The following is a 21257-nucleotide window of genomic DNA, read 5'->3' as shown; positions in this document are numbered from 1 at the left end:
GGGGAGTGAGGCGACGTCCTGGCCAGAGGTCCGTGGTGTCCGGTGACAGCTCAGAGGTGGTGGGAAGGACAGGTGCGCGAGGGTGAGCCAGCTTAGAGGAAGGCACACTTGCAAACCGGGACCCACCCAGGGCGGATGCCTCTTCCGGTGGTCGTTGCCTGTGCTTTCGGAAGGAAGCGGGGCCCCCTCCCCCGCCCACCCCACTGGGGTGAGCAGGCCGGAGCCCCAGGGTCCGAGTTTCCGCAGCGCGCGGTCCCGGAGGGCAGGGCGCTCAGGTGGCCCCAGGTGCCGCGGGGGCGCATCGCCCAGGCGGGGCGCGGGTGGGGCAGGACCGGCGGGCTGGCACCTCGGCCCCGCCCGCCGCGCGCGCCGCCCCGCCCGCCGCCCCGCCGGCCGGCGCACGGCGCTCGCGGAGCTATTTTGAAAGTGACCCTGGGCTGGGCGGCCCGCGGGGCGGCGGGGAGAGGCGCGGCGGGGCGCGGGAACCATGACAGAAGATGACCGAGGCGGCGCTGGTGGAGGGCCAGGTCAAGCTGCGGGACGGCAAGAAGGTCGGGGCCGCGGCGGGCGCGGGGCGGGGCGGGCGCGGGCGGCGGCTCACGCTCTCTCTGTCCCCGCAGTGGAAGACTAGGTGGCTGGTGCTGCGCAAGCCTTCGCCGGTGGCAGGTGAGCGGGCGCGGGGTGCCGGCGCGGGGTCGGGGGCCCCGCGCGCGCGATCGGCCGCCGGCGGCCTCCTGCGTGCGCCCGGCAGGCCCGGAGCGCCGGCCAGCTCGCCCGAAATAGCCGGCAGCGGGCGCCCCGGGGCGAGGGCTGTAACCGGAGAGCGCCCGGCCTCGGCCTGCGGGGACCCTCTTGGCGCCCCGACTCGGCCCGGAGCCCCGAAGTCGTCTCAGACCCCAGATCCCTGGGCCGACCCCCCTTGGCAGGAGGGCTGACAGTACCTCAGAGGGACCTGGGGGGGTTGGGGGAGCCGTGGAGACGGGAGGGCTGAAAGGGCAGGAGCCTGTTCTGGCCCCCTCCCCCATCGCGCCCCAGGGAGCATCCCAGAAAGTCCCGGCCCAGTGGGGACTGAGCTGTGTCACTGGCCCCAAATCCAGATGGGGTTTCAGGGCCATGTTGACCCCAGGCGCCGCCACCGCCCCCCCCCCATCTTTCCCAGGTGGAGCTGAGGCTGGACCACCCAGGTGGGAACAGAGAAAGGGGAAAGCGGCCTCCCCTGGGGATGTGTCCTGGGAACCCCTGCAGGGCCAGTGCGCCCCCTGGGAGGAGGGCACGTGGAGCTGGGCATCTCCAGCCTCAGTCCTCAGCGAGCGGCGGCGACCCGGAGGCTCTGAGCCGGGTGGCTGCAGCTGTTCCCGGAGACAGGTGCCCTGGAGCCAGCCCAGGTCCCCGGGGGTCTGTGTGGGCTGCTGGGGGTGTGCGTGCACGCTGCCTCACACGTGCGAGGCTGTCGGTCTTCCGGCACACCTAGGGGTGCTGTCAGTTCCCAAGGAGCTCCCTTCCTCCATCCGTTGGCCGAGCTGGCTCTGGGAGCCGCACGGTTGCGGGGCAAGGGCCTGCGTTTGGCCTTGGACACGCTCCTCCTGCCTGGAGCTCAGCATCCCCGCCAAGGGGGCCTGAGCCCCGCACCCCCTTCACTCAGCTCACCGGTCTTGCAGGCCCAGCCCCGTGCCTGGTGCTGGGGGACCCTAGTCCCGGGGAGCTCAAGGAGGCCTGGTGGGGCTAGGGGCCGGGAGACAGTGGAATCCTTGCACTGGCCAGGCTGTGGGTGGCCGAGGTGGGGCACAGGCGGTGTTGGTGGAGGGGGCAGGGGCCGGCTGGGGCCCGGGGCGGGGGCTGCTTGCGGGGAGGCTGATGAGCTAGGGCCTGTGCGGGCCTCTGGGGAAGGTGACCCACCCGAGCACAGCCCCGGGCAGGCCTCGTCGCTCTTGCTGGGGCGGGTGGTGACGTGCAGCCCCTGGTGGTGGGTGTCATGTCCGTATCCTAGAGAGCTGGGTGAGGGCTGTGCCCTGGCCGGCCCCAGCAGGCACGCCTGTATACCGGGCCCTCTGGCAGCAGCTCCTCACCACCGCAGACTTAGAGTCTGTGAGTGGACTTGTGGTGGTCGCGCACACGCAGCCCCATGGGAGGGGAGCATGCCACGGGCCTTAGGGGAAGGAAGAGCCGCCTCTCCAGGGTGCTAGGGTGGTGGAGCTGGAGGGGACGTCCCCAGAGAAGAGGGTTAGGCACTCCAGGCAGGACCTTGCCCGGGGACTGGGCGGGAGAGGACTGGGCGGGAGGGGACTGGGCTGGAGGGGACTGGGCGGGAGGACTGGGCGGGAGGACGGTCCACGTGGCCCCTCTGGGTTGCTGTCCGTCCTGAGCCCTGCACCCCACGTCCTGGTCCTCAGAGTCTCGGGACCCCCACTGTGGTCCCCCATTCGGCCCGAGGATCTGTCCCCACTCCCGTCTCTCCTCCCTGGCCCTTAGCCGGTGAGCCAGCCCCTCTCCGGCTTGCTGGGGGCCTGGCTGTGAGGGGTGCAGCTGCCTGGTCCCCCTTATCCTGAAGACCGGCTCCCTCGGTGGACCTGAGTGGGGGGCAGGCCCTTGCATGTGGGAGTCTCACCGCGGAGACTCCCCAGATCCCAGCTGCAGCAGAGGGGAGCCTGGGGACGGGAGGAGGGGCCACCCTGCCTACTCTTCGTGAAGACCCCAGGGCTCTTGCTTTTAGAAATCGTTTCCCTGCCAGGTGGGCCCAAGGGGAGCAGTAGGGGGTGTTGGAGGCTCTGGGCAGGCGGAGGGCACAGAGGGCCCCTCTCCACTTGGCCCCTGCTTTGCTGCTTGCGCTTTGTTTTAGCCAAGACCACTTATGCTCGTAATAAAGTTTAGGGAATCAGAGGGAGGGGAACGACTATGGGAAGAGGGGACGGGCTTTACTGAAGCTTCAGTGAGAACTGCCCTCGGGGGTCCCCACCTCTGTCCTGGCCTGAGAATTCCTGTCCGGGTCCTTTCCCCGGGCCAAGCCCCCATGAGAGGAGGGTGGTGTGGCCCACCCCAGCTGACCCTGGGCAGCCTCTCTCTGCGCCTCCCTGGGTCAAGGCTCAGGATGGTGGGAGATGGTCTCTCCCATGGTTGAGCTCTGGAGGGCGGCCCACCCATGGGCGAGGCGTGCAGAGGGTCGCGAGCAGCCAGGGCAGCTCCCTGGGCACCGGCTCCGAGGGCCCTGCTTCAGGGACTCCCGTGTGCGCTGCTGGGGCCGCATTATTCTGCCCAGAAAAGCCGGCAGGAGGGACCCTGAGTCCTGGAGCTGGCAGAGCCTTGTAGACAGCAGGCTGAGACCTGGTGACCCAAGGGCTCTGGCCCTGGATGAGTGGGTGTGGTCTCCTGACCCCTCCCCTGACCCCATGTGCTCTGCCCTTTGGCCAGCAGGCAGTCCACGCCACTCCTGTCCTGGGGAGGGCTGGTCTAGTGCTCCCCCTGCCGTCTACGCTCCCTCCTGGTGCTGAGTTCCTGGAGGGCAGGGACCCTGACAGCCTCACAGGTGATGCTGGGGCTAGGGCCTGCCAGGGGACACAGGCTGGGAGCCCAGCTGCTCTCAGCAACACCTGGGTCCTGCAGACAAACCCAGGAACGGGGTCCTCGGGGCACGTGCCCCCTAAGTCTCCATACCACCAGCCTCTGTCCCACCCCATGCAGTGGCAGCCCCACTGAGGCGGGCATGTTTGAAGACGAGAGGACTCTCAGGTGGTGACGCCCAGGAGGATCCTGCTCTGGTCCCACCTTCTGGCCTGAGATCGGCCATGTCCCCCAGAAATGGGTGTCCTATCTTAGTCCTGGGGTTGGGCCAGCCCCCAAGCGCAGGCTGAGGGTGGAGACCAGCCCTCTGGTCCCCGTGGACCCTTGACACGGAGGGCCAGGCTTCCTGCAGCCCCTGGGTCCAACCAGGAGTCAGAGCACCCTGGGTCAGGTCTGGCTGTTGCTCTGACCAATTGCATGATGAGAATGAGTCCTCACTGGGCTTGCAGGGTAGTCCCTGCAGAGGGTGGATGGGCAGCGGGTTTGCAGGGGCCCAGGGCCCTGACTGCTCCTGCTGCCGCCTGTGTGCTGAGCCTGCGAAGCCCCCGGAGCCCCACGAAGCCCCCCGGAGCCCCACGAAGCCCCCTGGAGCCCCACGAAGCCCCTGGTGCCCCGCGAAGCTCCCTGGTGCCCCGCAAAGCTCCCTGGAGCCCCACAAAACCCCCCCGGTGCCCCACCAAGGCCCCTGATGCCCCACGAAGCCCCCTGGTGCCCCGCGAAGCCCCCTGATGCCCCGCGAAGCCCCCTGATGCCCCGCGAAGCCCCCTGGATCCCCGCAAAGCCCCTGGAGCCCTGTGAAGCCCCCTGGTGCCCCGCGAAGCCCCGTGGCATCCTGCACACACACACACGGTGGGGCACTCTCCCCCTGAATTGGATTAGCAGCAGGCCTGGGCCTGTGTGTCAGGAGGCCGGTGGGTCAGGTGGCCCGGGGCCCCGGCAGGCAGGCCTGGTCAGCAGCCCCCAGCCCCAGCCCTTGGGCGGCCCCTGGGGCTGTTGCCCAGCAGCTCTGCGGAAGGCACAGCCCAAGGTCACCACGACCAATGAGCACTGAGCCCCACAGCGCTGCTCCGGCCGTGTCCCCGTGGGTGGGCGTCCGCCTCGTCTCCCCTGCCGGTTCCGTCCTCCCTGCCGGCCCCCACCCCCATGAGGCCCGGGGGCCTGCGGCTTCCCGGCCGCCCTCCCAGGCGCTCAGCCCCGGGCCGTAAACGCCTCCGGGTGCCCATGACTCTCGTGGTTATTTTTACATCTTCAGGCGCCGTGTCCAGCTGCCTGCGTGCAGGCCGCCTGGCGTCCCTTGGGCCTCTTGGGCTCATGTGTCTGTGACAGAAACCCCACCCCGCCTGGCTGCCCCCTCCTCTCCCTAGGTCCCCCCGCCCCCATCCAGAATCATCCTCTTCTTTCTTTTCCCTCAGCCCTGCCTCTGCCCACCAAGGGGTCCCATGAGCTGGCCGGCCTCTGGCAGGGGGCAGGCCCTGCCAGCTGTCACTGTGGTTACTACAGAGCCTGAGCCCCCTTTCCTCTGCCCAGCCTACCAGCAGCTCCCCTGGCCGGGACAGCTTCGCTGTTGTGCTGTGCCCACTCTCCACACGCAGCCAGCCTGGGCCCTGCTTGATGACAGCTCTCAGGCTCCCGTGAGCTGGGATGAGGCCTCGGCCTGGCTCAGCAGGCCCACCTGGCTGGACCCCACCTACATCTCAGATGGCTCTTCCCCACCCACATGTTGGCCTCTGGGCTTCTGCACTGGCTGTTCCCTCTGGCACAGTGCTGTTCCCTGCGTGCTGCTGGGCTGGTGCCTTTCATCCCTCGGGAGTCTGTGTCCCGTCTGGGAGGCCCATGAACAGCTGCTGTCATCAGGTGCCCGCTCCGGGCCCCTGAAGAGCACGTCCTCAGGGTTTGCCTCTTTGTCCACTTTTCCCACGTTCCGACCATCTCCCCTCTTGGGTTTCGGCTGCACGGACGCTGGGCCACGTCCCCAGGTCCCTGCAGGCCAGGCGGGGGGACGGAAAAGGAGGTGGGGTGGGCTCCGAGGGGCCCCAGCGGGTGTCTTTCAGCGGCCCTTTCGGTGAGCGGGGCCGCTGGGCCTTTGCCTTTTCTACACCAGGAACCTGCCCCCTGCCCCTGGCTGGGCTCAGTGCAGGCTGGTGTAGGAGGCCAGGGTGGGTGCGCCTGGTCCACAGGCAGACCCTCCCCAGTGTTTGGCGGTGATGGGACGGTGTCCGGCTCCCGGCCGAGGTCCCTGCTGGCTGGCCTGTGGCTGAGGGCCTCTGCGTGCCCGGCCAAGGCTGTGTTACTGCCTCAACTCTGCGGAGCTCTCATTTGAAAGTAAAGGCTCTATGAGCTGAGTGGGGGGTCTCTGGTCACAGGCGTGGGGCTTGGACCAGTCAGGCGGTCCCCACCACAGTGCCCACGCACAGAGTACGTGTGTGTGTGTGCGCGTGCATGCGAGCAGGTGTGCGTGTGTGAGCACGCAGGCATGTGTGACCGGGTGTGTGTGTGTGTGTGTGTGGACCACTGCGTTTCATCTTACGAGCAGGTGTGCGTGTGTGAGCACGAGGCCTGTGTGGCCGGGTGTGTGTGTGTGTGTGTGTGGACCACTGCGTTTCATCTTACGAGCAGGTGTGCGTGTGTGAGCACGAGGCATGTGTGGCCGGGTGTGTGTGTGTGTGTGTGTGTGGACCACCGCGTTTCATCTTCCCACTTCGGTGACGGCCCCTCTCTGCCTCCCTTCAGCATGACCACTCTGGTCCGCTCCACCCCCTGCCTGAGCCGCCCCTTCCAGGCCGCCCTCCAGGCCCCGTGGGAGGCTTCAGCTCCCGCCCCCGGGGTCCCAGTGGCTCCAGGCCCGGTGGCCGCCTGGCTGAGGCTGGCTGCTGTGAGCGGGGCCCTTGGGCCCACGGAGCCTGGCATGGAGATGAAGGGTGGGAAGGCTGGCGGTGCTCCCTCACTGGTGACCGGGAGACCTTGCTGAGGGACCGGCCTCACTTGTGGGGCCTCGTGTGAGGGGTGCAGCCCTGGGTGCTCACGGCGGGGGGCCCCGGTCGGGCTGAGCAGCTGCTGCGGGCCCCCGCGTCCTCCACGCGGTGTGTCCCAGGCCGGCGGGCCGCTGCCCCTGGAGGCTCGGGTGCTCACCTGGGTGCAGAGCAGCTCTGAGACCCGCTTCGTCTCAGGTCCCAGACCTGAGAATTGCCGTTGCCCTGGTGCCTGTTCCTTCCACAGCTTTTCACTAAGCAGCACTCTCTACAGGATGGGTTTTAAAGACAGGACCCCTTTATGGCTGGAGCAATGGGAGGGGAGGGGCAGGGCAGCTGCCGGCCCGGGGCCCCTCCCGGCCCCACGCTTGCCGCCCCTCTCCTGGGCCGCGTCCTGCGCCAGCTCGTGGGAGACCACGGCAGGGTCTGGAGGTGACTCCTCCGGCCGCCACCGTCACTGGGCTGTGACTGCGGGCAGCTTCCACCGGGCAGAAGGTGGGGCTCGGCACACAGCCGTGTCCGCTCCCCGCCGCCATTTACGTTCATACTGAAAAAGGAGACAGTGACCGGCCTGGTGTCTCAGTTCCTGGGGCTGCGGTAGCAAAGCATCGCAAACCCAGGGGCTCGAGACGAGAGGTGTGCTCTCTCCCCGTCCTGGAGCCTGGAAGCCCACACTCAAGGTGTCGGCAGGGCCACGTGCTTCGCGAAGGCGCTGGGGAGCGCTCTCCCGCCTGCTCGGGCTCCTGCGCTCATGGGCACGTCGCTCCGTGACTTGTCTTCTCGTGGCCTCTCTGTGTGTCCGTGTCTCCCCTCCCGTCTCTTACGAGGACACTCATCTTTAGATTTGGGGCCCCCTTGGACAATCCATCGAGATCTTTAACCTGACCACATCTGCACAGACCCTTTCTCCAAACGAGGGCGTGCCTGCAGGTTCTGGGAGTCAGGATGTGGACACGTTTTTTTGAGGGGGTCCCCATTTACCCTGCCACAGACAGGTGAGGGCACGAGTCTATTCTCAAATCTCTGTAAGGAGTAGGCTGTGAGCTGATTTCAGACAGAGCCCGGATCCAGGAAGACTGGGTAGGCCGGGAGAAAAGGGTTTTGGGGACAGATGTTGGCTCTGCCACACAGAGCCAAACCAGCCTTGCAAGGGCAGGCGTCCTCCTCCTGTGATAGTGGGAGGCATCAGGGAGCCGTGGGGCAGCCCAGGGGCCCTTGTGGCAAGCTGGATTCCAGACCACGAATTGGAAAATCCGGGGCCTGAGCCAAATCCACCCGTCTCTTGCTTCTGTGATGAAGTTTTGTCATAACACAGTCATACACGTGTGTGTGGTCTCTGGCTGCTTTTGCAGTTAAGAAGCTGTGACAGGGACTTCCTGGGTGGTCGAGTGGCTAAGACTCCACGCTCCCAATGCAGGAGGTGCAGGTTCGATCCCTGATTGGGAAACTAGCTCCCACAGGCTGCAGTGAAAGATCCTGCAGATCCTGCCTGCCGCTGCGAAGACCAAAACCCCCTGGCTGCAGCTAAGACCCGGCACAGCCAAATAAATAAATAGTGAACAGAAAAAACTGACAGAGACTGCGTGCCCCACGCAGTGGAATATAGTTACTGTCTGACTCTTCACAGGAAAGTTTACAGACCCTGCTCTTGGCTACATCATAGGGAGCGTAGCTCCTAGAAACAACGGAGGTGACAGGCTTGCCCTGCCTTTGCTGGTCAGGCCACGACCGAAGCAAACAGTCGTTCCTGAGATAGAAGGGCCTCACGCTCATCGGTGCTGGGTGACCGGACTGTCACAGTAGAAGAGCACCGCCTTCGCGAGCTTGCCTCCCAGGGTGGGGGGCGGGCAGACGGGAGACGGGACGGCCAGCCGCACGGCGACACCCACGGGAGAGGCCGGTCTTCCTGGGGGCAGGAGCGGCAGGACGTGCTTGGCGTGTCTGGGGAGCAGCCTGGTGTGGGTGACAGGGCTGTGCGCACGCTGGGCTCCCGTCCGTGGCCACCCCCGTGTCCACGCGCTTCTTTGCTGGGAGTCTCTCTGTGGTCATGGCCTCCCAAGGCTTTCTCCTCTTGAGCCTCTGGTGACACCTGGGGGGCATTTCCATAACAACACGTGCCCTTTGTGCCTCCTGAGTGACTAATTTCTCTCTGGGCCGGGCCACGCGTTTCCAAGGGAGCTGTGTTCTGGAGAGAACATGCCCGAACCCTCGGGTGGCAGGTGGGTTTCCGTGGGCTTTGGGGTTCTGTGTATTCCCCTGGGGTGGGCAGGTGGATTTCCGTGGGCTCTAGGGTTCTGTGTATTCCCCTGAGAATGAAAACATCCTTGCTTTTTTTTTTTTTTCTGACATAAGCATTTCAAATGCTAGGGACAGGGTCTCAGATAGGAAGCGGAGCCCCCATCGCAGGCTTTGGAGACTTGTTAATAGGGGCTTGTCGGAGCCAGCCGGTCCCGCAGGCTGGGGTCCAGTCTGCCTGTGGCTGCGTCCCCACCTGACCGCAGTGGGTGTGCGCATCCGGGACACGCCGCCCGCCCTCTGTCTTCACGGGGCAGGGGTTGACGGGGGCAGGCAGGAGGCGCCACCTTGGTCTCCGTCTGCTGGCCAAGCCGAGTGTGGAGTCAGGCTCTGGGGTCTGGGTGTCCCTTGGGTCTGCAGGGAGGTGTTTCCAGTGTTGGGTGGGGCGGGGAAGTGCTCCATCCCGAGAGGTCCTCCAGTGCCCACCCCCAGCCCTCTCCTGCCCGGACGAGGGGGCTGGTTCACTGAGCTCGGGGCCACCTCGCACTCCAGGGTCTCGGTGTTCGCATCAGGCCCAGGACCCTCACCCTCAGCAGAAACTGGGTGTGGCCGGGCGGGGCGTGCCTGCACTCAGGAGGGACATGGAGGCCCAGACCCAGGGCGGCTCGCCAGGGCCACGCAGGTGGCTCAGTGCCGTGTTTGTGTTTGGAGCAGCGTCCCCCCAGGGCCAGGGCAGGGTGCAGGCCCCAGCTGGGGGCCCCGGGCCGGGTGGGTGGGTCCTCACCAGGGAGTGTCCCAAGCCCACTTCTGCCCGCGTGGCCCGTGGCCGTGTGGGGTGGGGGTACCTTTTGCACACGAGGGTCTTGAGGCTCAGGGTGCCCGGGGCTTGCTGGGGGCCGGCCGTGCCTGGAGCCTGGGTCTCTGGGGTGCGGCGGGGTGGTGCTGGGCACTCGGGGCAGTGGCCGCACTGACCCCCACTCCCACGCCCCCCGCAGACTGCCTGCTGATGCTGGCCTACAAGGACAAGTCGGAGCGCGCCAAGGGGCTTCGGGAGCGTAGCAGCCTGACGCTGGAGGACATCTGCGGGCTGGAGCCCGGCCTGCCCTACGAGGGCCTGGCCCACACGCTGGCCATCGTCTGTCTGTCGCAGGCCGTCATGCTGGGCTTCGACAGCCGCGAGGCCATGTGTGCCTGGGACGCCCGGATCCGCTACGCGCTGGGCGAGGGTGAGTGCGCCCAGAGCCCACGGGGACGGGTTCTTCCTGCCCTCAGGGGTCCCCGGGGGTCTCACCGCTGGGCTGCAGAGGCCGGGTCACGACTCCCAGTGCCTGCTGAGCGCCCTCTGGTCAGCCGTGATTGGGGCGATGGTGGGTTCACAGGGGAGATGCCTCTTGAGCTCCCGAACTTGGCCACATCCATATGACCTGGGGGCCTTTAGCCCAAGCGGGTGGCCGCCTGACCCCGGAACCTCGGGGAGGAGGAGCCAGCCCCCCTGAGCCCCACAAGGGGGGTGCAGGGTACAGGATGGGGTGCTCTCGGGAGAAGGGCAAGACCCAGCCCCCCCACATGCCCACCCGGCTGGTCAAGCAGAGGCAGGCCGGCCCCCAGCTGCGTCGTCAGAACCCACGGCTGGCATCTTTCATCCGCGCAGCTAGCTCACAGTGCTGCGTCGGCTGCGGGCAGGTTGTGCGTGTGTGCGCGTGGGCACGTGTGTGTGTGTGAGCACGTGTGTGTGTGTGGGCACACGTGTGTGTTCTCTCAGGTCCTCGCACATCACAGTTCACTGCAGGATGCCAAGTGTAGCTCCCTGTGCGGGTCCAGTAGGACCGTGTCGCTTACCCAACGTGCACGAAGCGCTGTGTGTGTTCAGTCCCAAAGCCCCGCGTTATCTCAAAAGCTGTGATGTTTTAACACAATATTTAAACAGTTAAAAATGAAAGCTCGAAGCCCACGATGAACAGAAATGGCAAAGTCTAAAGCGGAGCTGGTCTGTGAGCCGTCTTTAAACCTTCCCGTCCGCACCTTCCCCAATGCCACAGCCAGCCTGGGCTTTATTTAAGCTGTTTCACTCACCATGGACTTTTTGCACTGATTTTTGTTGTTTAAATCATCGTTAAAATATCACTGACCTTGGCCCCTGTTTTGCACCCTGAGTAAGGGGCCTCACTCACCTCAGCCCAGCCCAGCTAGGGGTCAGCGGCTCGTCCCTCCTCCGGGAGCCCCCAGATCAGGCGTCTAGGGTGGGGCATGTGTGGAGGCCCAGTGAGGGGGCGCAGGGGCAGGAGGGGAGAGCCTCTTCCAGAAAGTTCTCCCGTCGGGGTTCCTGCCAGTTCAGCCTGGCTCAGCGTGTGACTCCACTTCTGCTAGGGTTGGGGGTGGGGGAGTGGGCAGGGGCCTGGTGCAAGGCAGCCGGTGCCCTGTCCTGGCACCTTAAATAGAAATCACCAGGACACGGTGATGGGTTGCTGACCCCTGGCCCCCTGGGACCAGGCTACGAGGGTCCTTGCCCAGGGGCTGCTGCCCACCACGGGGGCTTGGGTGGGCTCAGGGCGGGAGGAGGAGGCAGGGCTGGGGCTGGCCCCTCAGCTTCGGGGTGGACACGGGGCCGATGGGCACCAGCCAGGAGGCTGCCGTCCGCTCCTGGGCCTGGCTGCTCTGGGATGCATCCTCTTCCAAGGTCCTTCCGAGGCTAGGGGGCGCCTTGTGAGAACAGAAGAGCCCACCACTGCCCTCCTGAGGGGCTTTAGGGGCAAAGGGCTGAGCCTGAGGTGGAGAGGAGGTCTCGGGGAGCTAATTGTCATGCTCAGCACTGGGGAGACCCTCTCACTGGAGCGGGGAGGGCCTGGGGTTTCCTGCATGTCCCTGCGGCCAGGCTGGGACTCTCCAGAAGGGGCCGGAGGCTGGGCCTCCTAGGCCTCTGTGTTCCCATCTTTGGAATGGGACCACAGCAGCTGCGCTGTGTGGGGGCGGGGTTTCTCAGAGGAGGCGCCCAAGGCCTCAGACTTACCAGCCGTGGCCTGTGTGCTTCTCCTGGAGCTTGCTGGGGTTGGTCCAGCCTTGTTAGGGTGGGAGGTGGGGGTGATCAGGGTGGGCTCCCTGAGGACCGGACAGAGCGGGGCCATGGCACCGAGTGGCCCTGCCCTCGGGAGCTGACACCTGGGCTCGTGCTTCCTGGCCGCCGTCCGCTCCCAGCAACACCCTGTCACCCCCGCCCCGCCCCAGTGCACAGGTTCCCCGTGATCGTGGCTCCGGGCACCAAGCTGGAGAGCGGCCCCGCCACCCTGCACCTCTGCAACGACATCCTTGTGGTGGCCAGGGACGTCCCCCCAGCCGTGGCGGGGCAGTGGAAGCTGTCAGACCTCCGGCGCTACGGGGCCGTGCCCAACGGGTTCATCTTTGAAGGCGGGACCAGGTGTGGATTCTGTAAGTACAGGCGTGGGCCGCGGGCTTGCTGGCCGGGCCGTGGCCCCAGAGCCAGCCCTCCCGCTTGCCCTGGCCTCTCTCAGGCCCGCAGCGGCCTGCGGTCTCAAAGAGACTGATGCTTAGCCCCCAGCCCAGACCCTGCGCTTCTGGCTGGAGGCAGGGGCTTGGGGGCTGCGAGCAGCACCCTCCCGAACAAAGTCGGTGCAGGGCCGCCCGGGGGGCGGTTCAGGGCCTGGTCACAGGGCTTCAGAGCCGCTCAGCCGGGAAAAAAGAGAACAGACGTGTCCACTGAGGCTATACTTAGCAGACGCATCGGCTCCGTGGGCCCTGAGCCCCCCACCCAGGCCGATATCAGCGATGAGGGCTGAATGCGGGGGCCACCAGTGAGGCTGGGGGGCCCCCAGGGCCGAGGTGGCGTCCAAGGCCAGGTGAGCGCTGCAGGGAGCTGGCCTCCAGCTGGGAGAACGCACAGGCCCTCGGGTGGAGAGTTTGGGGTGCAGGGCAGCGGGGGTGTGTTCTAGCGCCCCAGCCCGCTGTTCTCCCAGTGGAGGGGGCCACTGTGGGCCTGTGCTTGCTGTGGGGGCGGGGGACAGTCCCTCCGCTCCTCTGTCCGGAGGGTCCAAGCCTGTCTGTGGCCGCCCCGGGCTGTTGTCCTGCCGAGTGCTGCCTGCTGGGCCGCCTCGATGACCACGGTCGCTGAGCTGGGCTGGAGGGTGCGGCCTGGGTAGGGGCTGTGCCTAACAAATTTGGTCAGCCAAGACCCCAGACGCTGGTGGGGGGTCACAGACTCCTCCCTCGTGTGGAGGGCGATCGGGGCTCTGAGCTGGAGGCTACCTCTCTCCACCTCCCCCCGACCCTCTTAGAGAAGCACAGATCGCTCCCCAACCCACAGCCCCTGGAGAGGACAGAGCCGGCCAGGGGCGCCCACAGGGCCCGGTGCGCACTCAGTGTGGTCAGCGGGAGGGGGTGCCCCCCGCCCCGCCTGCACTCGGGAGCTCGATCGTGCCCGGATTTCTCTGGGTACAGGGAACGCACTTGAGGACATGGTCATACTGGAGGCTGGGCCTAAGGCCCTCATTCCGCAAGGGTTGGGGGTTGTGAGGCAGGACGGTTCCGACGGGGAGCTGGGTGGACAAGTGAACAAGCAGGTGGGAGCTGCAGCTGAGACAGCCGACTGCCTGCAGCCCCTGGATTTCGTGCTGATGGCTCGTCCTGGGCTCCAGGGAGGTTAGACGCTCTGAGATGCTGCAGAGAGGTGGGGAGGGGTGACGTGGCGGAGGTGCAGGCGGGCTGGGGGAGTGGGTGCTGTGGCACGGTGGCCCCGGGGCTGGCAGGGGGGCCACAGCCGGAGTCGGAAGGCCTTGCACGAGGCTTGGCCCGTGCGTTTTCCTGCCGGGGGTTTCGAGCAGGAAGGAGAGGTGAGCGCAGCTGTTGGCCTGTCCGCCCAGGGCTGGCGGGGAAGGCCCGCCCGGGTTACCGTCCAGAGTCCTCTCCGCTGGACCTGAGAGGTGCCGGCAGTGGGTGGGTAGGGGCCCTGGCCCTGCTCCGACCCCCTCCCAGGCTGCAGCGCACCTGGTGTGTGTGACCGCCCTTCCCTCCTGAGAAGGCAGGGGCCCTGGAGCTGCTGGGGGCCCCAGTGGGACAGAGACCAGCGTCCTGGCTGGACTAGTGGGACTCCCGGGGCCGAGACTCGGGCGGGTGGCCTGTGGCTGCCGTGAGGACTGGGGTGCAGGCCGCGGCTGGCGCTGGTGTGTGCCCTCGAGCGGGGGCGGCCGGGAGGACCAGTTCCTTGGAGACTGTTTTATTTGCCCGGACGTAATGTAATAGAGTCCGCTGGATGTTTTTCCACCAGAGACCTCAGGGTTTAAAATTCCAGCTCTTGGTGTGGGTGGGCTCCTTCTCCGACCGTCGACGAGTCCAGGCATCAGAAGTCGCAGGGCTTCCTGGGAGGGCGGAAGCTGCAACTCAGGCTGCTGAGTCCTCTCCCGGGCAGGCAGGCCAACAGCGTGAACCGTGGCTGGCCGCCCTGGGGCTTCTGTGCAAGGCCCAAGTTTGGGCCTTGGGCCCTGGGCGGGCCCGGCAGGTCTGCCCGGACCCGAGGGCTCCAGGGCGGGTTCTCCCTCCCACAGAAAGTCCCTCCTGGGGGTCCTCCTCTCCCCTCCAGACTCTCTGGAGGCCCCTGGCCAGCGCTGGCCAGAGAACACGGTGGGCGCAGTGGGTGGCTGGGCCAGCCTTTCCCGACACTCTGCCACCCGGCGGGTCCCACGGGGCGCAGTTCTCCAGGGACACGACCCTCTGCCCCTGGCAGGGGCCGCGGCTCTGCCGGTTTGTAGACTGTCACCAGCTCGGGTGACTCAAGGCGGGGTGAGCAGGGACCGTGCAGCCCTGTGTGTGTGGTCAGAGCAGCAGTCCACTCAGGACGCGGGCCTCCTGGGAGGAGGGTGGCTGGTTCAGCTCCGGGGGCCACGTAGCGAATGACCGCATCCCACGCCTGAGAACAGCACAGTCTGCCCCTTCACCGTTCTGTCCAAATCAAGCTCGGCCGGGGCTGGGCGGGTCCTCCCCGCCTGTTCCAGTCCCCAGGGGTCCCAAGTGTTCCCAGGCTTGTGGCCACGTCCCTCCTGTCTGCTCTGGCTTCACGAGGTCCCACTTCACGTGGGACACAGGTCATTGGAGTCAAGGCCCCTCGATACTCAGGAGGGTCTGAGAGCCTTCACTTGGGCACACCTGCAGAGAGCCTTTTCCAGATAAGGGCCCAGTCGCAGGCTACAGGATGTGAGCCTATTCTTTGGGGCCACCATCCAGCCCATGACAAGGTCACCCCAACTCTGGAGGTGTCAGAATTCAGATCTCAGTGAGCCTGTGGGCCCTGAGTTGGAGCAGGGGTTAGAGTCACCAGAAGGCTCTGGAAGGTTCTGGATGAAGGAATTAAATTCTCCTGCCTGGCCCCTGGGCCCTAGAGCCACGCCCCCAGACCACTCCGGAGAGCAGCGACGGGACCCTGGCCCCTCACCCACACTGAGACACCAGTGACTGGCTGTCAAGAGAGGGCCCTGGGGAGTGTGGGGGAGGGGTCAGGGGAGGGGGCTCCGTGCGGCTCTGGGCACCCCATGGGTGGATGTGTTCTTTCTGTGGCCTCCACATGGACGGCAGCCTGATGAGATTCTTTGAACAGGAGCCCGAGGTCTCTGTCTCTGGGGTGATCACGGTGATATGTTTAGGGCTCCCAGGCAGGGGCAGGGCACGCAGATGAGGGTGGCACAGAGATTTGGGGCACCCTTCACCCATGACAGGCTCAGCCGCAGGGAGAGTGGTGGACCCGGGGAGGGGGGGCGGGCGTCCTGCCAGAGCCAGGAAGGCTTTGGGGAGGTCTGGGAGGCATTTGCACAGGGCCTAAGGGGGAGTGGAAGCTTCTAGGACAGGGGCCAGGGGAAGCCCCTGTCTCTCACGTCGGCAGGTCCTGTCAAGGACACTTCCGAGGCGTTTCCACTCCCGCGTGAGCCGGCTGCGGCCCCAAGGATCAGGGTCCTTGACTGCGGAGGGACTCCACGGGTGCTGGACGACGGAGTCCGAGGCTGGCGCCCAGGCCTCCGCCCGCGGCTCCACCTCTCCTCCTCCCGGCTCCTGGGGTCCAGCCCATCCTGTTGGCCCCTTGGGGAGCAGCGAGCATTGTAAATCATTTTTATAAAGTGAGTGTTCAATTCAGTCCAGTTCAGTTGCTCAGTCATGTCCGACTTTTTGCAACCCCATGAACCGCAGCACACCAGGCTTCCCTATCCATCTCCAACTCCCGGAGCTTACTCAAGCTCATGTCCATTGAGTTGGTGAAGCCATCCAACCATCTCATCCTCTATCATCCCCTTCTCCTCCAGCCCTCAATCTTCCCCAGCATCAGGGCTTTTTCCAGTGAGTCAGTTCTCCGCATCAGGTGGCCAAAGTATTGGAGTTTCAGCTTCAGCATCAGTCCTTCCAGTGAATATTTAGGACTGATCTCCTTTAGGATGGACTGGTTGGATCTCCTTGCAGTTCAACGGACTCTCAAGAGTCTTCTCCAAAACCATAGCTCGAAAGCATCAATTCTTCATGGATATATAAGTGAGTATAGTGAATATATATATATATGTAACCAAGTATAGTGAAGCTCCAATACTCTGGCCACCTGATGCGAAGAGCCAACTCAGTGGAAAAGACCTGATGCTGGGAAAGATTGAAGGCAGGAGGAGAAGGGGACGACAGAGGATGAGATGGTTGGATGGCATCTCTGACTCGATGGACATGAGTGTGAGCAAACTCCGGGAGATAGTGGAGGACAGTTTATGGGGTCACAAATAGCTGGGTGTGGCTTAGCGACTGAACAACGAGAACAAGCAAGTGGGCACAGGGGGATGCTCCGGAGCAGGAGAGACCGCCGTGCTCGCGTGTCCAGCGCCGAACAGCCCTCGGCCGCCTCTGGTGGGCGTTGTGGTCCAGATGCTGGTCTTGCTGGAGCTGCTGGAGCCGTGGTCTCCAGCCTGGGAGTCTGGAGGAGGGGGGAATGTGTTCAGGGGATTCTCTGTGCCTGGCCCTGGGTGCAGGGTCGGAGTGGGGAGCCCATGCTGCGCCGCGAAGGCTCAGGCTATGTGAGAAGACAAGGACGTTCAGAGTCCTCAGGGGTGCGAGGGGAGCCTGGAAGGGGCACAGGCTGGGGAGGCTGGGGAGGCCCTCACGGGCTGAGCCTGAATAGGGCCTCTGCAGGTTAAATAGGAGTTCAAATGAGCCTGGCTGCTGAAGGTAGGGTAGAGTGGAGGGAAGAGAAAAGGGGTTCCAGACAGACATTAGCGTGGCTGGTGGCAGGAACAGTGTGTGGGGGGACCCTGGTAGAGTGGCAGAGGTGAGGTCAAAGGCGGAAGCCGTGTCCCGGTTACGGGAGGCCCTGGAGGCTGGACCAGAGCTGGGCTGTGTTCCTGGGTAGCAGGGAGCCCTGGAAGGTGCTGGAGCGGGATGGTGCCAGCAGCAAGCCTGTCGAGGGTGGTGGCTTTGGCCCCAGAGTGCTGGGAGGAGGGAGGCGGGGTGTGAGGAGGCTGGGGGCGGGGCCTGCAGGTTCAGGAGCCTTAGGAAGGGGGTGGGAGGAGGGCCGGCTAGGGTGGGTGGCGAGGACACCGAGCGGAGGGTCCGCGGAGGTGGGCCTGGGCTGAGCTCCCGGGCTCGGCCCATGGGAGGGGAAGGCCCCCAGACAGGGTTCAGAGCCCGTCCAGAGCCAGATCAGGTTTACCCCTGGAGGCGGAGTCTCCCTTTGGGTCTAGAGCCCTGTCACACTTTGGACAGACTTGCGGTCGATTTCAGCCCTCTGCCTCGAGGTCTGTGCTCTCCAGGCCTGAGTCGGAGCGGGATCTGCCACCTTTCTGCAGCCCACGATGGCATGTGCAGCCGGGGACGGTTCTGGAGCCTCTGCATGTCCAGGGAGGCCGAGGTCACTCCGGGTCAGGGAGAGAGGGGCCTAAGGGCGGTAGTCAGCAGGAGGCCCCTGCAGGAGGCCCACCTGGTGGGGCCCAGATCCACACACCCACCCTCAGCGGTGTGTGCACGTGCCCATTTACAGATGGGGACACTGAGGCACGGAGCAGCCCAAGACTTGCCCTAGTCTGTCTGAGCGAGGTGACCCCCCTCGGTGCCCAGCCAGCGCCTCTTGGCACCAGGACTGGCTCTCAGCGGCCTCCAGGACTCCTTCTCGGGGCATTTGGCTTCAGTCTGTCTCCTCCCAGGCCAAAAAGCAGGCCCAGTGCATCCTCGGGGACGGGCAGGGTGGCCTCGTGGGACCATCTGCACGTGATGGCCAGTGAGCCGTGTCCCACATCTTCACGTGGGAGAAAGGTGGTCCGTGGGCAGAAAGTGCGGCTCTCCCGAGGCCCCCAAGGATGAGTCTGACTCATCTCAGCCTCTCCGAGCCTCAGTCCTTCATCTGCACCGCCCGGCTTCCTGTGCCCCTGCCTGCGAGGCGTGTACCACGCGGTGACCTGGACCCAGCTTCGCAGCCTCTTGTGGGTCGGGACTGACCGCACCAGCTGGTCTCTGGCCAAGGAGTGTCTGCTGCTGGCGCAGCCAGGCGCCTGGGCCGGGGTGACAGCGTCCCCTAGAGGGGACCCCGAGTCTCACTCTCCCAGGGAGAGACTCTTCTGCTGGCCAGACTGCCCTGCAGGGACTGGGTGGGTGGCACCAGCCCCTACTTCCGTGATGGCTCCGGGCTGGCAGGCGTGCTTGGCAGAATTCTCCCAGAGGTGGGCACTCTGTCTGAACAGTGTCCTTCCTACCTGGGCCTCCGAGTCTCACCATGCGGGCGGCAGGCACCATGCAGTGAGTGGGGCCTGGGTGTGGGTCTCTACCTGCTGTTCCCCGGCCTGCACCTCAGCTCCCTGTCCCAATGTAGGGGTGGGGACACCAGCTGACCTAGTCCACTGTCCTCCTGCACCCCTGGGGGACAGGGTGGAGGTGGGGAAGGGCAGGCCTTCTCCGTGGCTGAGTCATTCAGGACACCGTTTCAGAGCAGGACCCTCAGCCAGCACTTGGGGAGATGCAGAGGAAAGCAAGGTCCCAGGCTCGCCTGAGGGGCCCCTCACCTGGGCAGGTGTCCAGTGCATCCCTGTGGGGGCAGTGGGGGGAGCGCTGGAGGAAGGTGGGTCACCAGTGAGTGGCCTTGGCTGGAGCAGGGTGTCGGTGGGTGACTGGGAGCTGGAGGCCAGCATCCACCCAGGGACAGAGTCCAGGGCCAAGGCTGACGCCCCTGCTGTCTGCTCAGGGTGGGGTTGGGTGCCCCCCTTCCCGTGTGCAGGGGGCATTGTCAGGGTGATGAGCTCCTGGCGTTTAGCGGGAGCTGCTCCGAGGATGTGAGGTGCCTGGACCGCGTGGCTGCATCCTGTTGGGTGGTGGCAGGGTGGGGTGGGGAGGTGCCTCGCTGGAGGGTGGGACAGAGCCTACTCTCTGGAGAGCTTGTTTGGTATTTGCCCCTGGTTTCGGTTCACCCTGGCCAAGCCCACACGATGCACACTGCACCGTTTAAGCCGCTTTGTAGTTCAGTGGCAGTGAGCACGTCCGTTCACATGGTTGTGCCCCCATCACCACCGACGTCCCCAGAACCTCGTCATCGTCCAGAACTCTGTCCCCATCAAACACCAGCTCCGTGCTCCCCTCCCCGCCCAGCCCACACCCCTCATTCTGCTTTCTGCCTCTGAGTTTGACAACTCTGGGGACCTCATCTGAGTGGAATCACTCAGGATCTGTCCTCTTGTGACTGGCCTGTCTCACTTGGCTCAGCATCCTCACGGCTCATCCGCGTTCAGCAGGTGTTAGACTTTCCTTCCTTTTTCAGGCTGAATCAGATTCCGCTGTGTGGACGGAACACATTGTGTTCATCCGTCCATCTGTCGATGGACACTTGGACTGTGTCCACATTTGGCTATTGTGAACGATGTCGCTGTGAACACGGGCAGGCAAATATCTCTTGCAGACCTTACTTTTAAATCTTTTGGGTGCGTGCCCAGAAATACACTTGCTGGATCAGATGGTGGTTCTTGGTTGAATGTTTTGAGGAATGGCCACACTGCCTTCCACGCTCCTGTACGACGTCACGCTCCCACCAACAGTGTGCGAGGGTCCCAGTGTCTCCAGACCCTCACCAGCACTTGTTTCCCATTTTGTTTCTGCGTGTTGTTTAAATAGCACACCTGTTGTTTAAATAGGTTTAAATACCCACCCCTAGTGGGTATGATGAAATGATCAGGTGAGATTTAAACTTCATTTCACATGAACTTATTTCATCACACTTTGTTTCTTTCTCCCAAAATAGAGGCAGAGACAAATGAAACTTTAATCAGTAGATGTTTCACTCTATTAGGAAACTGCAAAATAACATCCCAAGGCTCAGCCAGCTTAGCTCTGCCAGCTTTCTGATTGATAACCAGTGCTGTGTGGACGGAGCTTTGTAGAACCTTCTCAGCAGGAAAGTCCTTCAGAGGCTCTGTCCCCGACTGGCCTTTGCTGTGTGGTCTTTGCCAGCAGAGAATGGAATTCTCTGAGGAGCTGGGGACACCGAGATCCAGGGACAAAGGTCTGGACACTGGAGATTAAAGAGAGGGATCAGCCTGGATCTAATCGGGCTCATCGGACGTTTGAAGGAAGGTTTTCTTTCTCACGGCTAGTGAATCTTCAAGTTGAACGTGATGCTTTCCCCTGGAGATATTCTTCCCCAGGAGCAGTTGCATTTATGACAGGAGTGAGGTTTGCTGCACCCCCTATGACCCATAGCATCTGTCTCCAGAGTGAAAGGTGGCTGTGAACCTGCAGGTAGCCGCTTCCTGCTGGGCAGGACGCGCTCCTCTGAATCTTCATTTTCCATGTTACGTATTGCTGGGAGACAGATACCCCCAAACCTTAGCGCCGTTTCCTGGCTGCGACTCTGTGGGTCAGCGGTCTGCAGGGCTCCCTCTGCTCCACGCGGTGGGCCGGAGTCACTTGGGCAGTGGCATTTGGTGGGTGGCCTCAGGCATGGCCTGGGGCCCTGGTGCTGGCTACTGGCCGGGATGCCTCAGCTCTCCTCTGGGCCTTACCTTCCAACAGGACAACTCGGGTGGCTGGTTCCAAGACAGGGAATCTGGGGGCTGCCAGCCCCTCATGCCTGGGCCCCAAACCCTGTAGAGTGTCCCTTCTGCCAGTTCCTGTGGTCCAGAGCTCAGGGGAGGGGATTGGACCCGCTTCGGGGTGGAGTGGAGGCTTCACGGACATGGATGAGAGGAGGCGGGTGGGAGGGGCATGGTGGCAGTGACCACATCTGTTCAGTTCATTTGTTGCTCAGCTGTGTCCGACTCTGCAACCCCATGGACTGCAGCATGTCAGGCCTCCCTGTCCATCACCAACTCCTGGAGCTTGCTCAAACTCGTGTCCATTGAGTCGGTGATGCCATCTAACCATCTCATCCTCTGTCGTCCCCTTCTCCTCCCGCCTTCAATCTTTCCCAGCATCAGGGTCTTTTCAAATGAGTCAGCTCTTCCCATCAGGTGCCCAAAGTACTGGAGCTTCAGCTTCAACATCAGTCCTTCCAATGAA

The 21257-nt window shown here is 64.4% G+C and overlaps 1 protein-coding gene across 2 annotated transcripts in view; it reads left to right on the top strand.

Annotated features, from left to right (window-relative positions):
- The first annotated feature begins 353 nt into the window (after positions 1–353).
- The window catches only part of DOK7 (docking protein 7), a 34214-nt gene continuing 13310 nt past the window's right edge, over positions 354–21257 (top strand). The window contains exons 1-4 of one of the 2 annotated variants that reach the window (XM_027545163.1): positions 354–527; positions 621–666; positions 9755–9985; positions 11982–12182. In XM_027545163.1, coding sequence (XP_027400964.1) covers positions 498–527; positions 621–666; positions 9755–9985; positions 11982–12182 — 508 coding nt within the window. In that variant the 5' untranslated portion in view covers positions 354–497. Of the gene's footprint in view, positions 552–620; positions 667–9754; positions 9986–11981; positions 12183–21257 lie in introns of both variants that reach the window. The other variant, XM_027545161.1, reaches the window with a different exon arrangement.

The sequence above is a fragment of the Bos indicus x Bos taurus genome, chromosome 6 (assembly GCF_003369695.1).
Source record: "Bos indicus x Bos taurus breed Angus x Brahman F1 hybrid chromosome 6, Bos_hybrid_MaternalHap_v2.0, whole genome shotgun sequence".
NCBI classification, from domain to species: Eukaryota; Metazoa; Chordata; class Mammalia; order Artiodactyla; family Bovidae; genus Bos; species Bos indicus x Bos taurus.
Note: the sequence above shows the minus strand (reverse complement) of the source record. Positions and strands in the feature narration are given on the sequence as shown.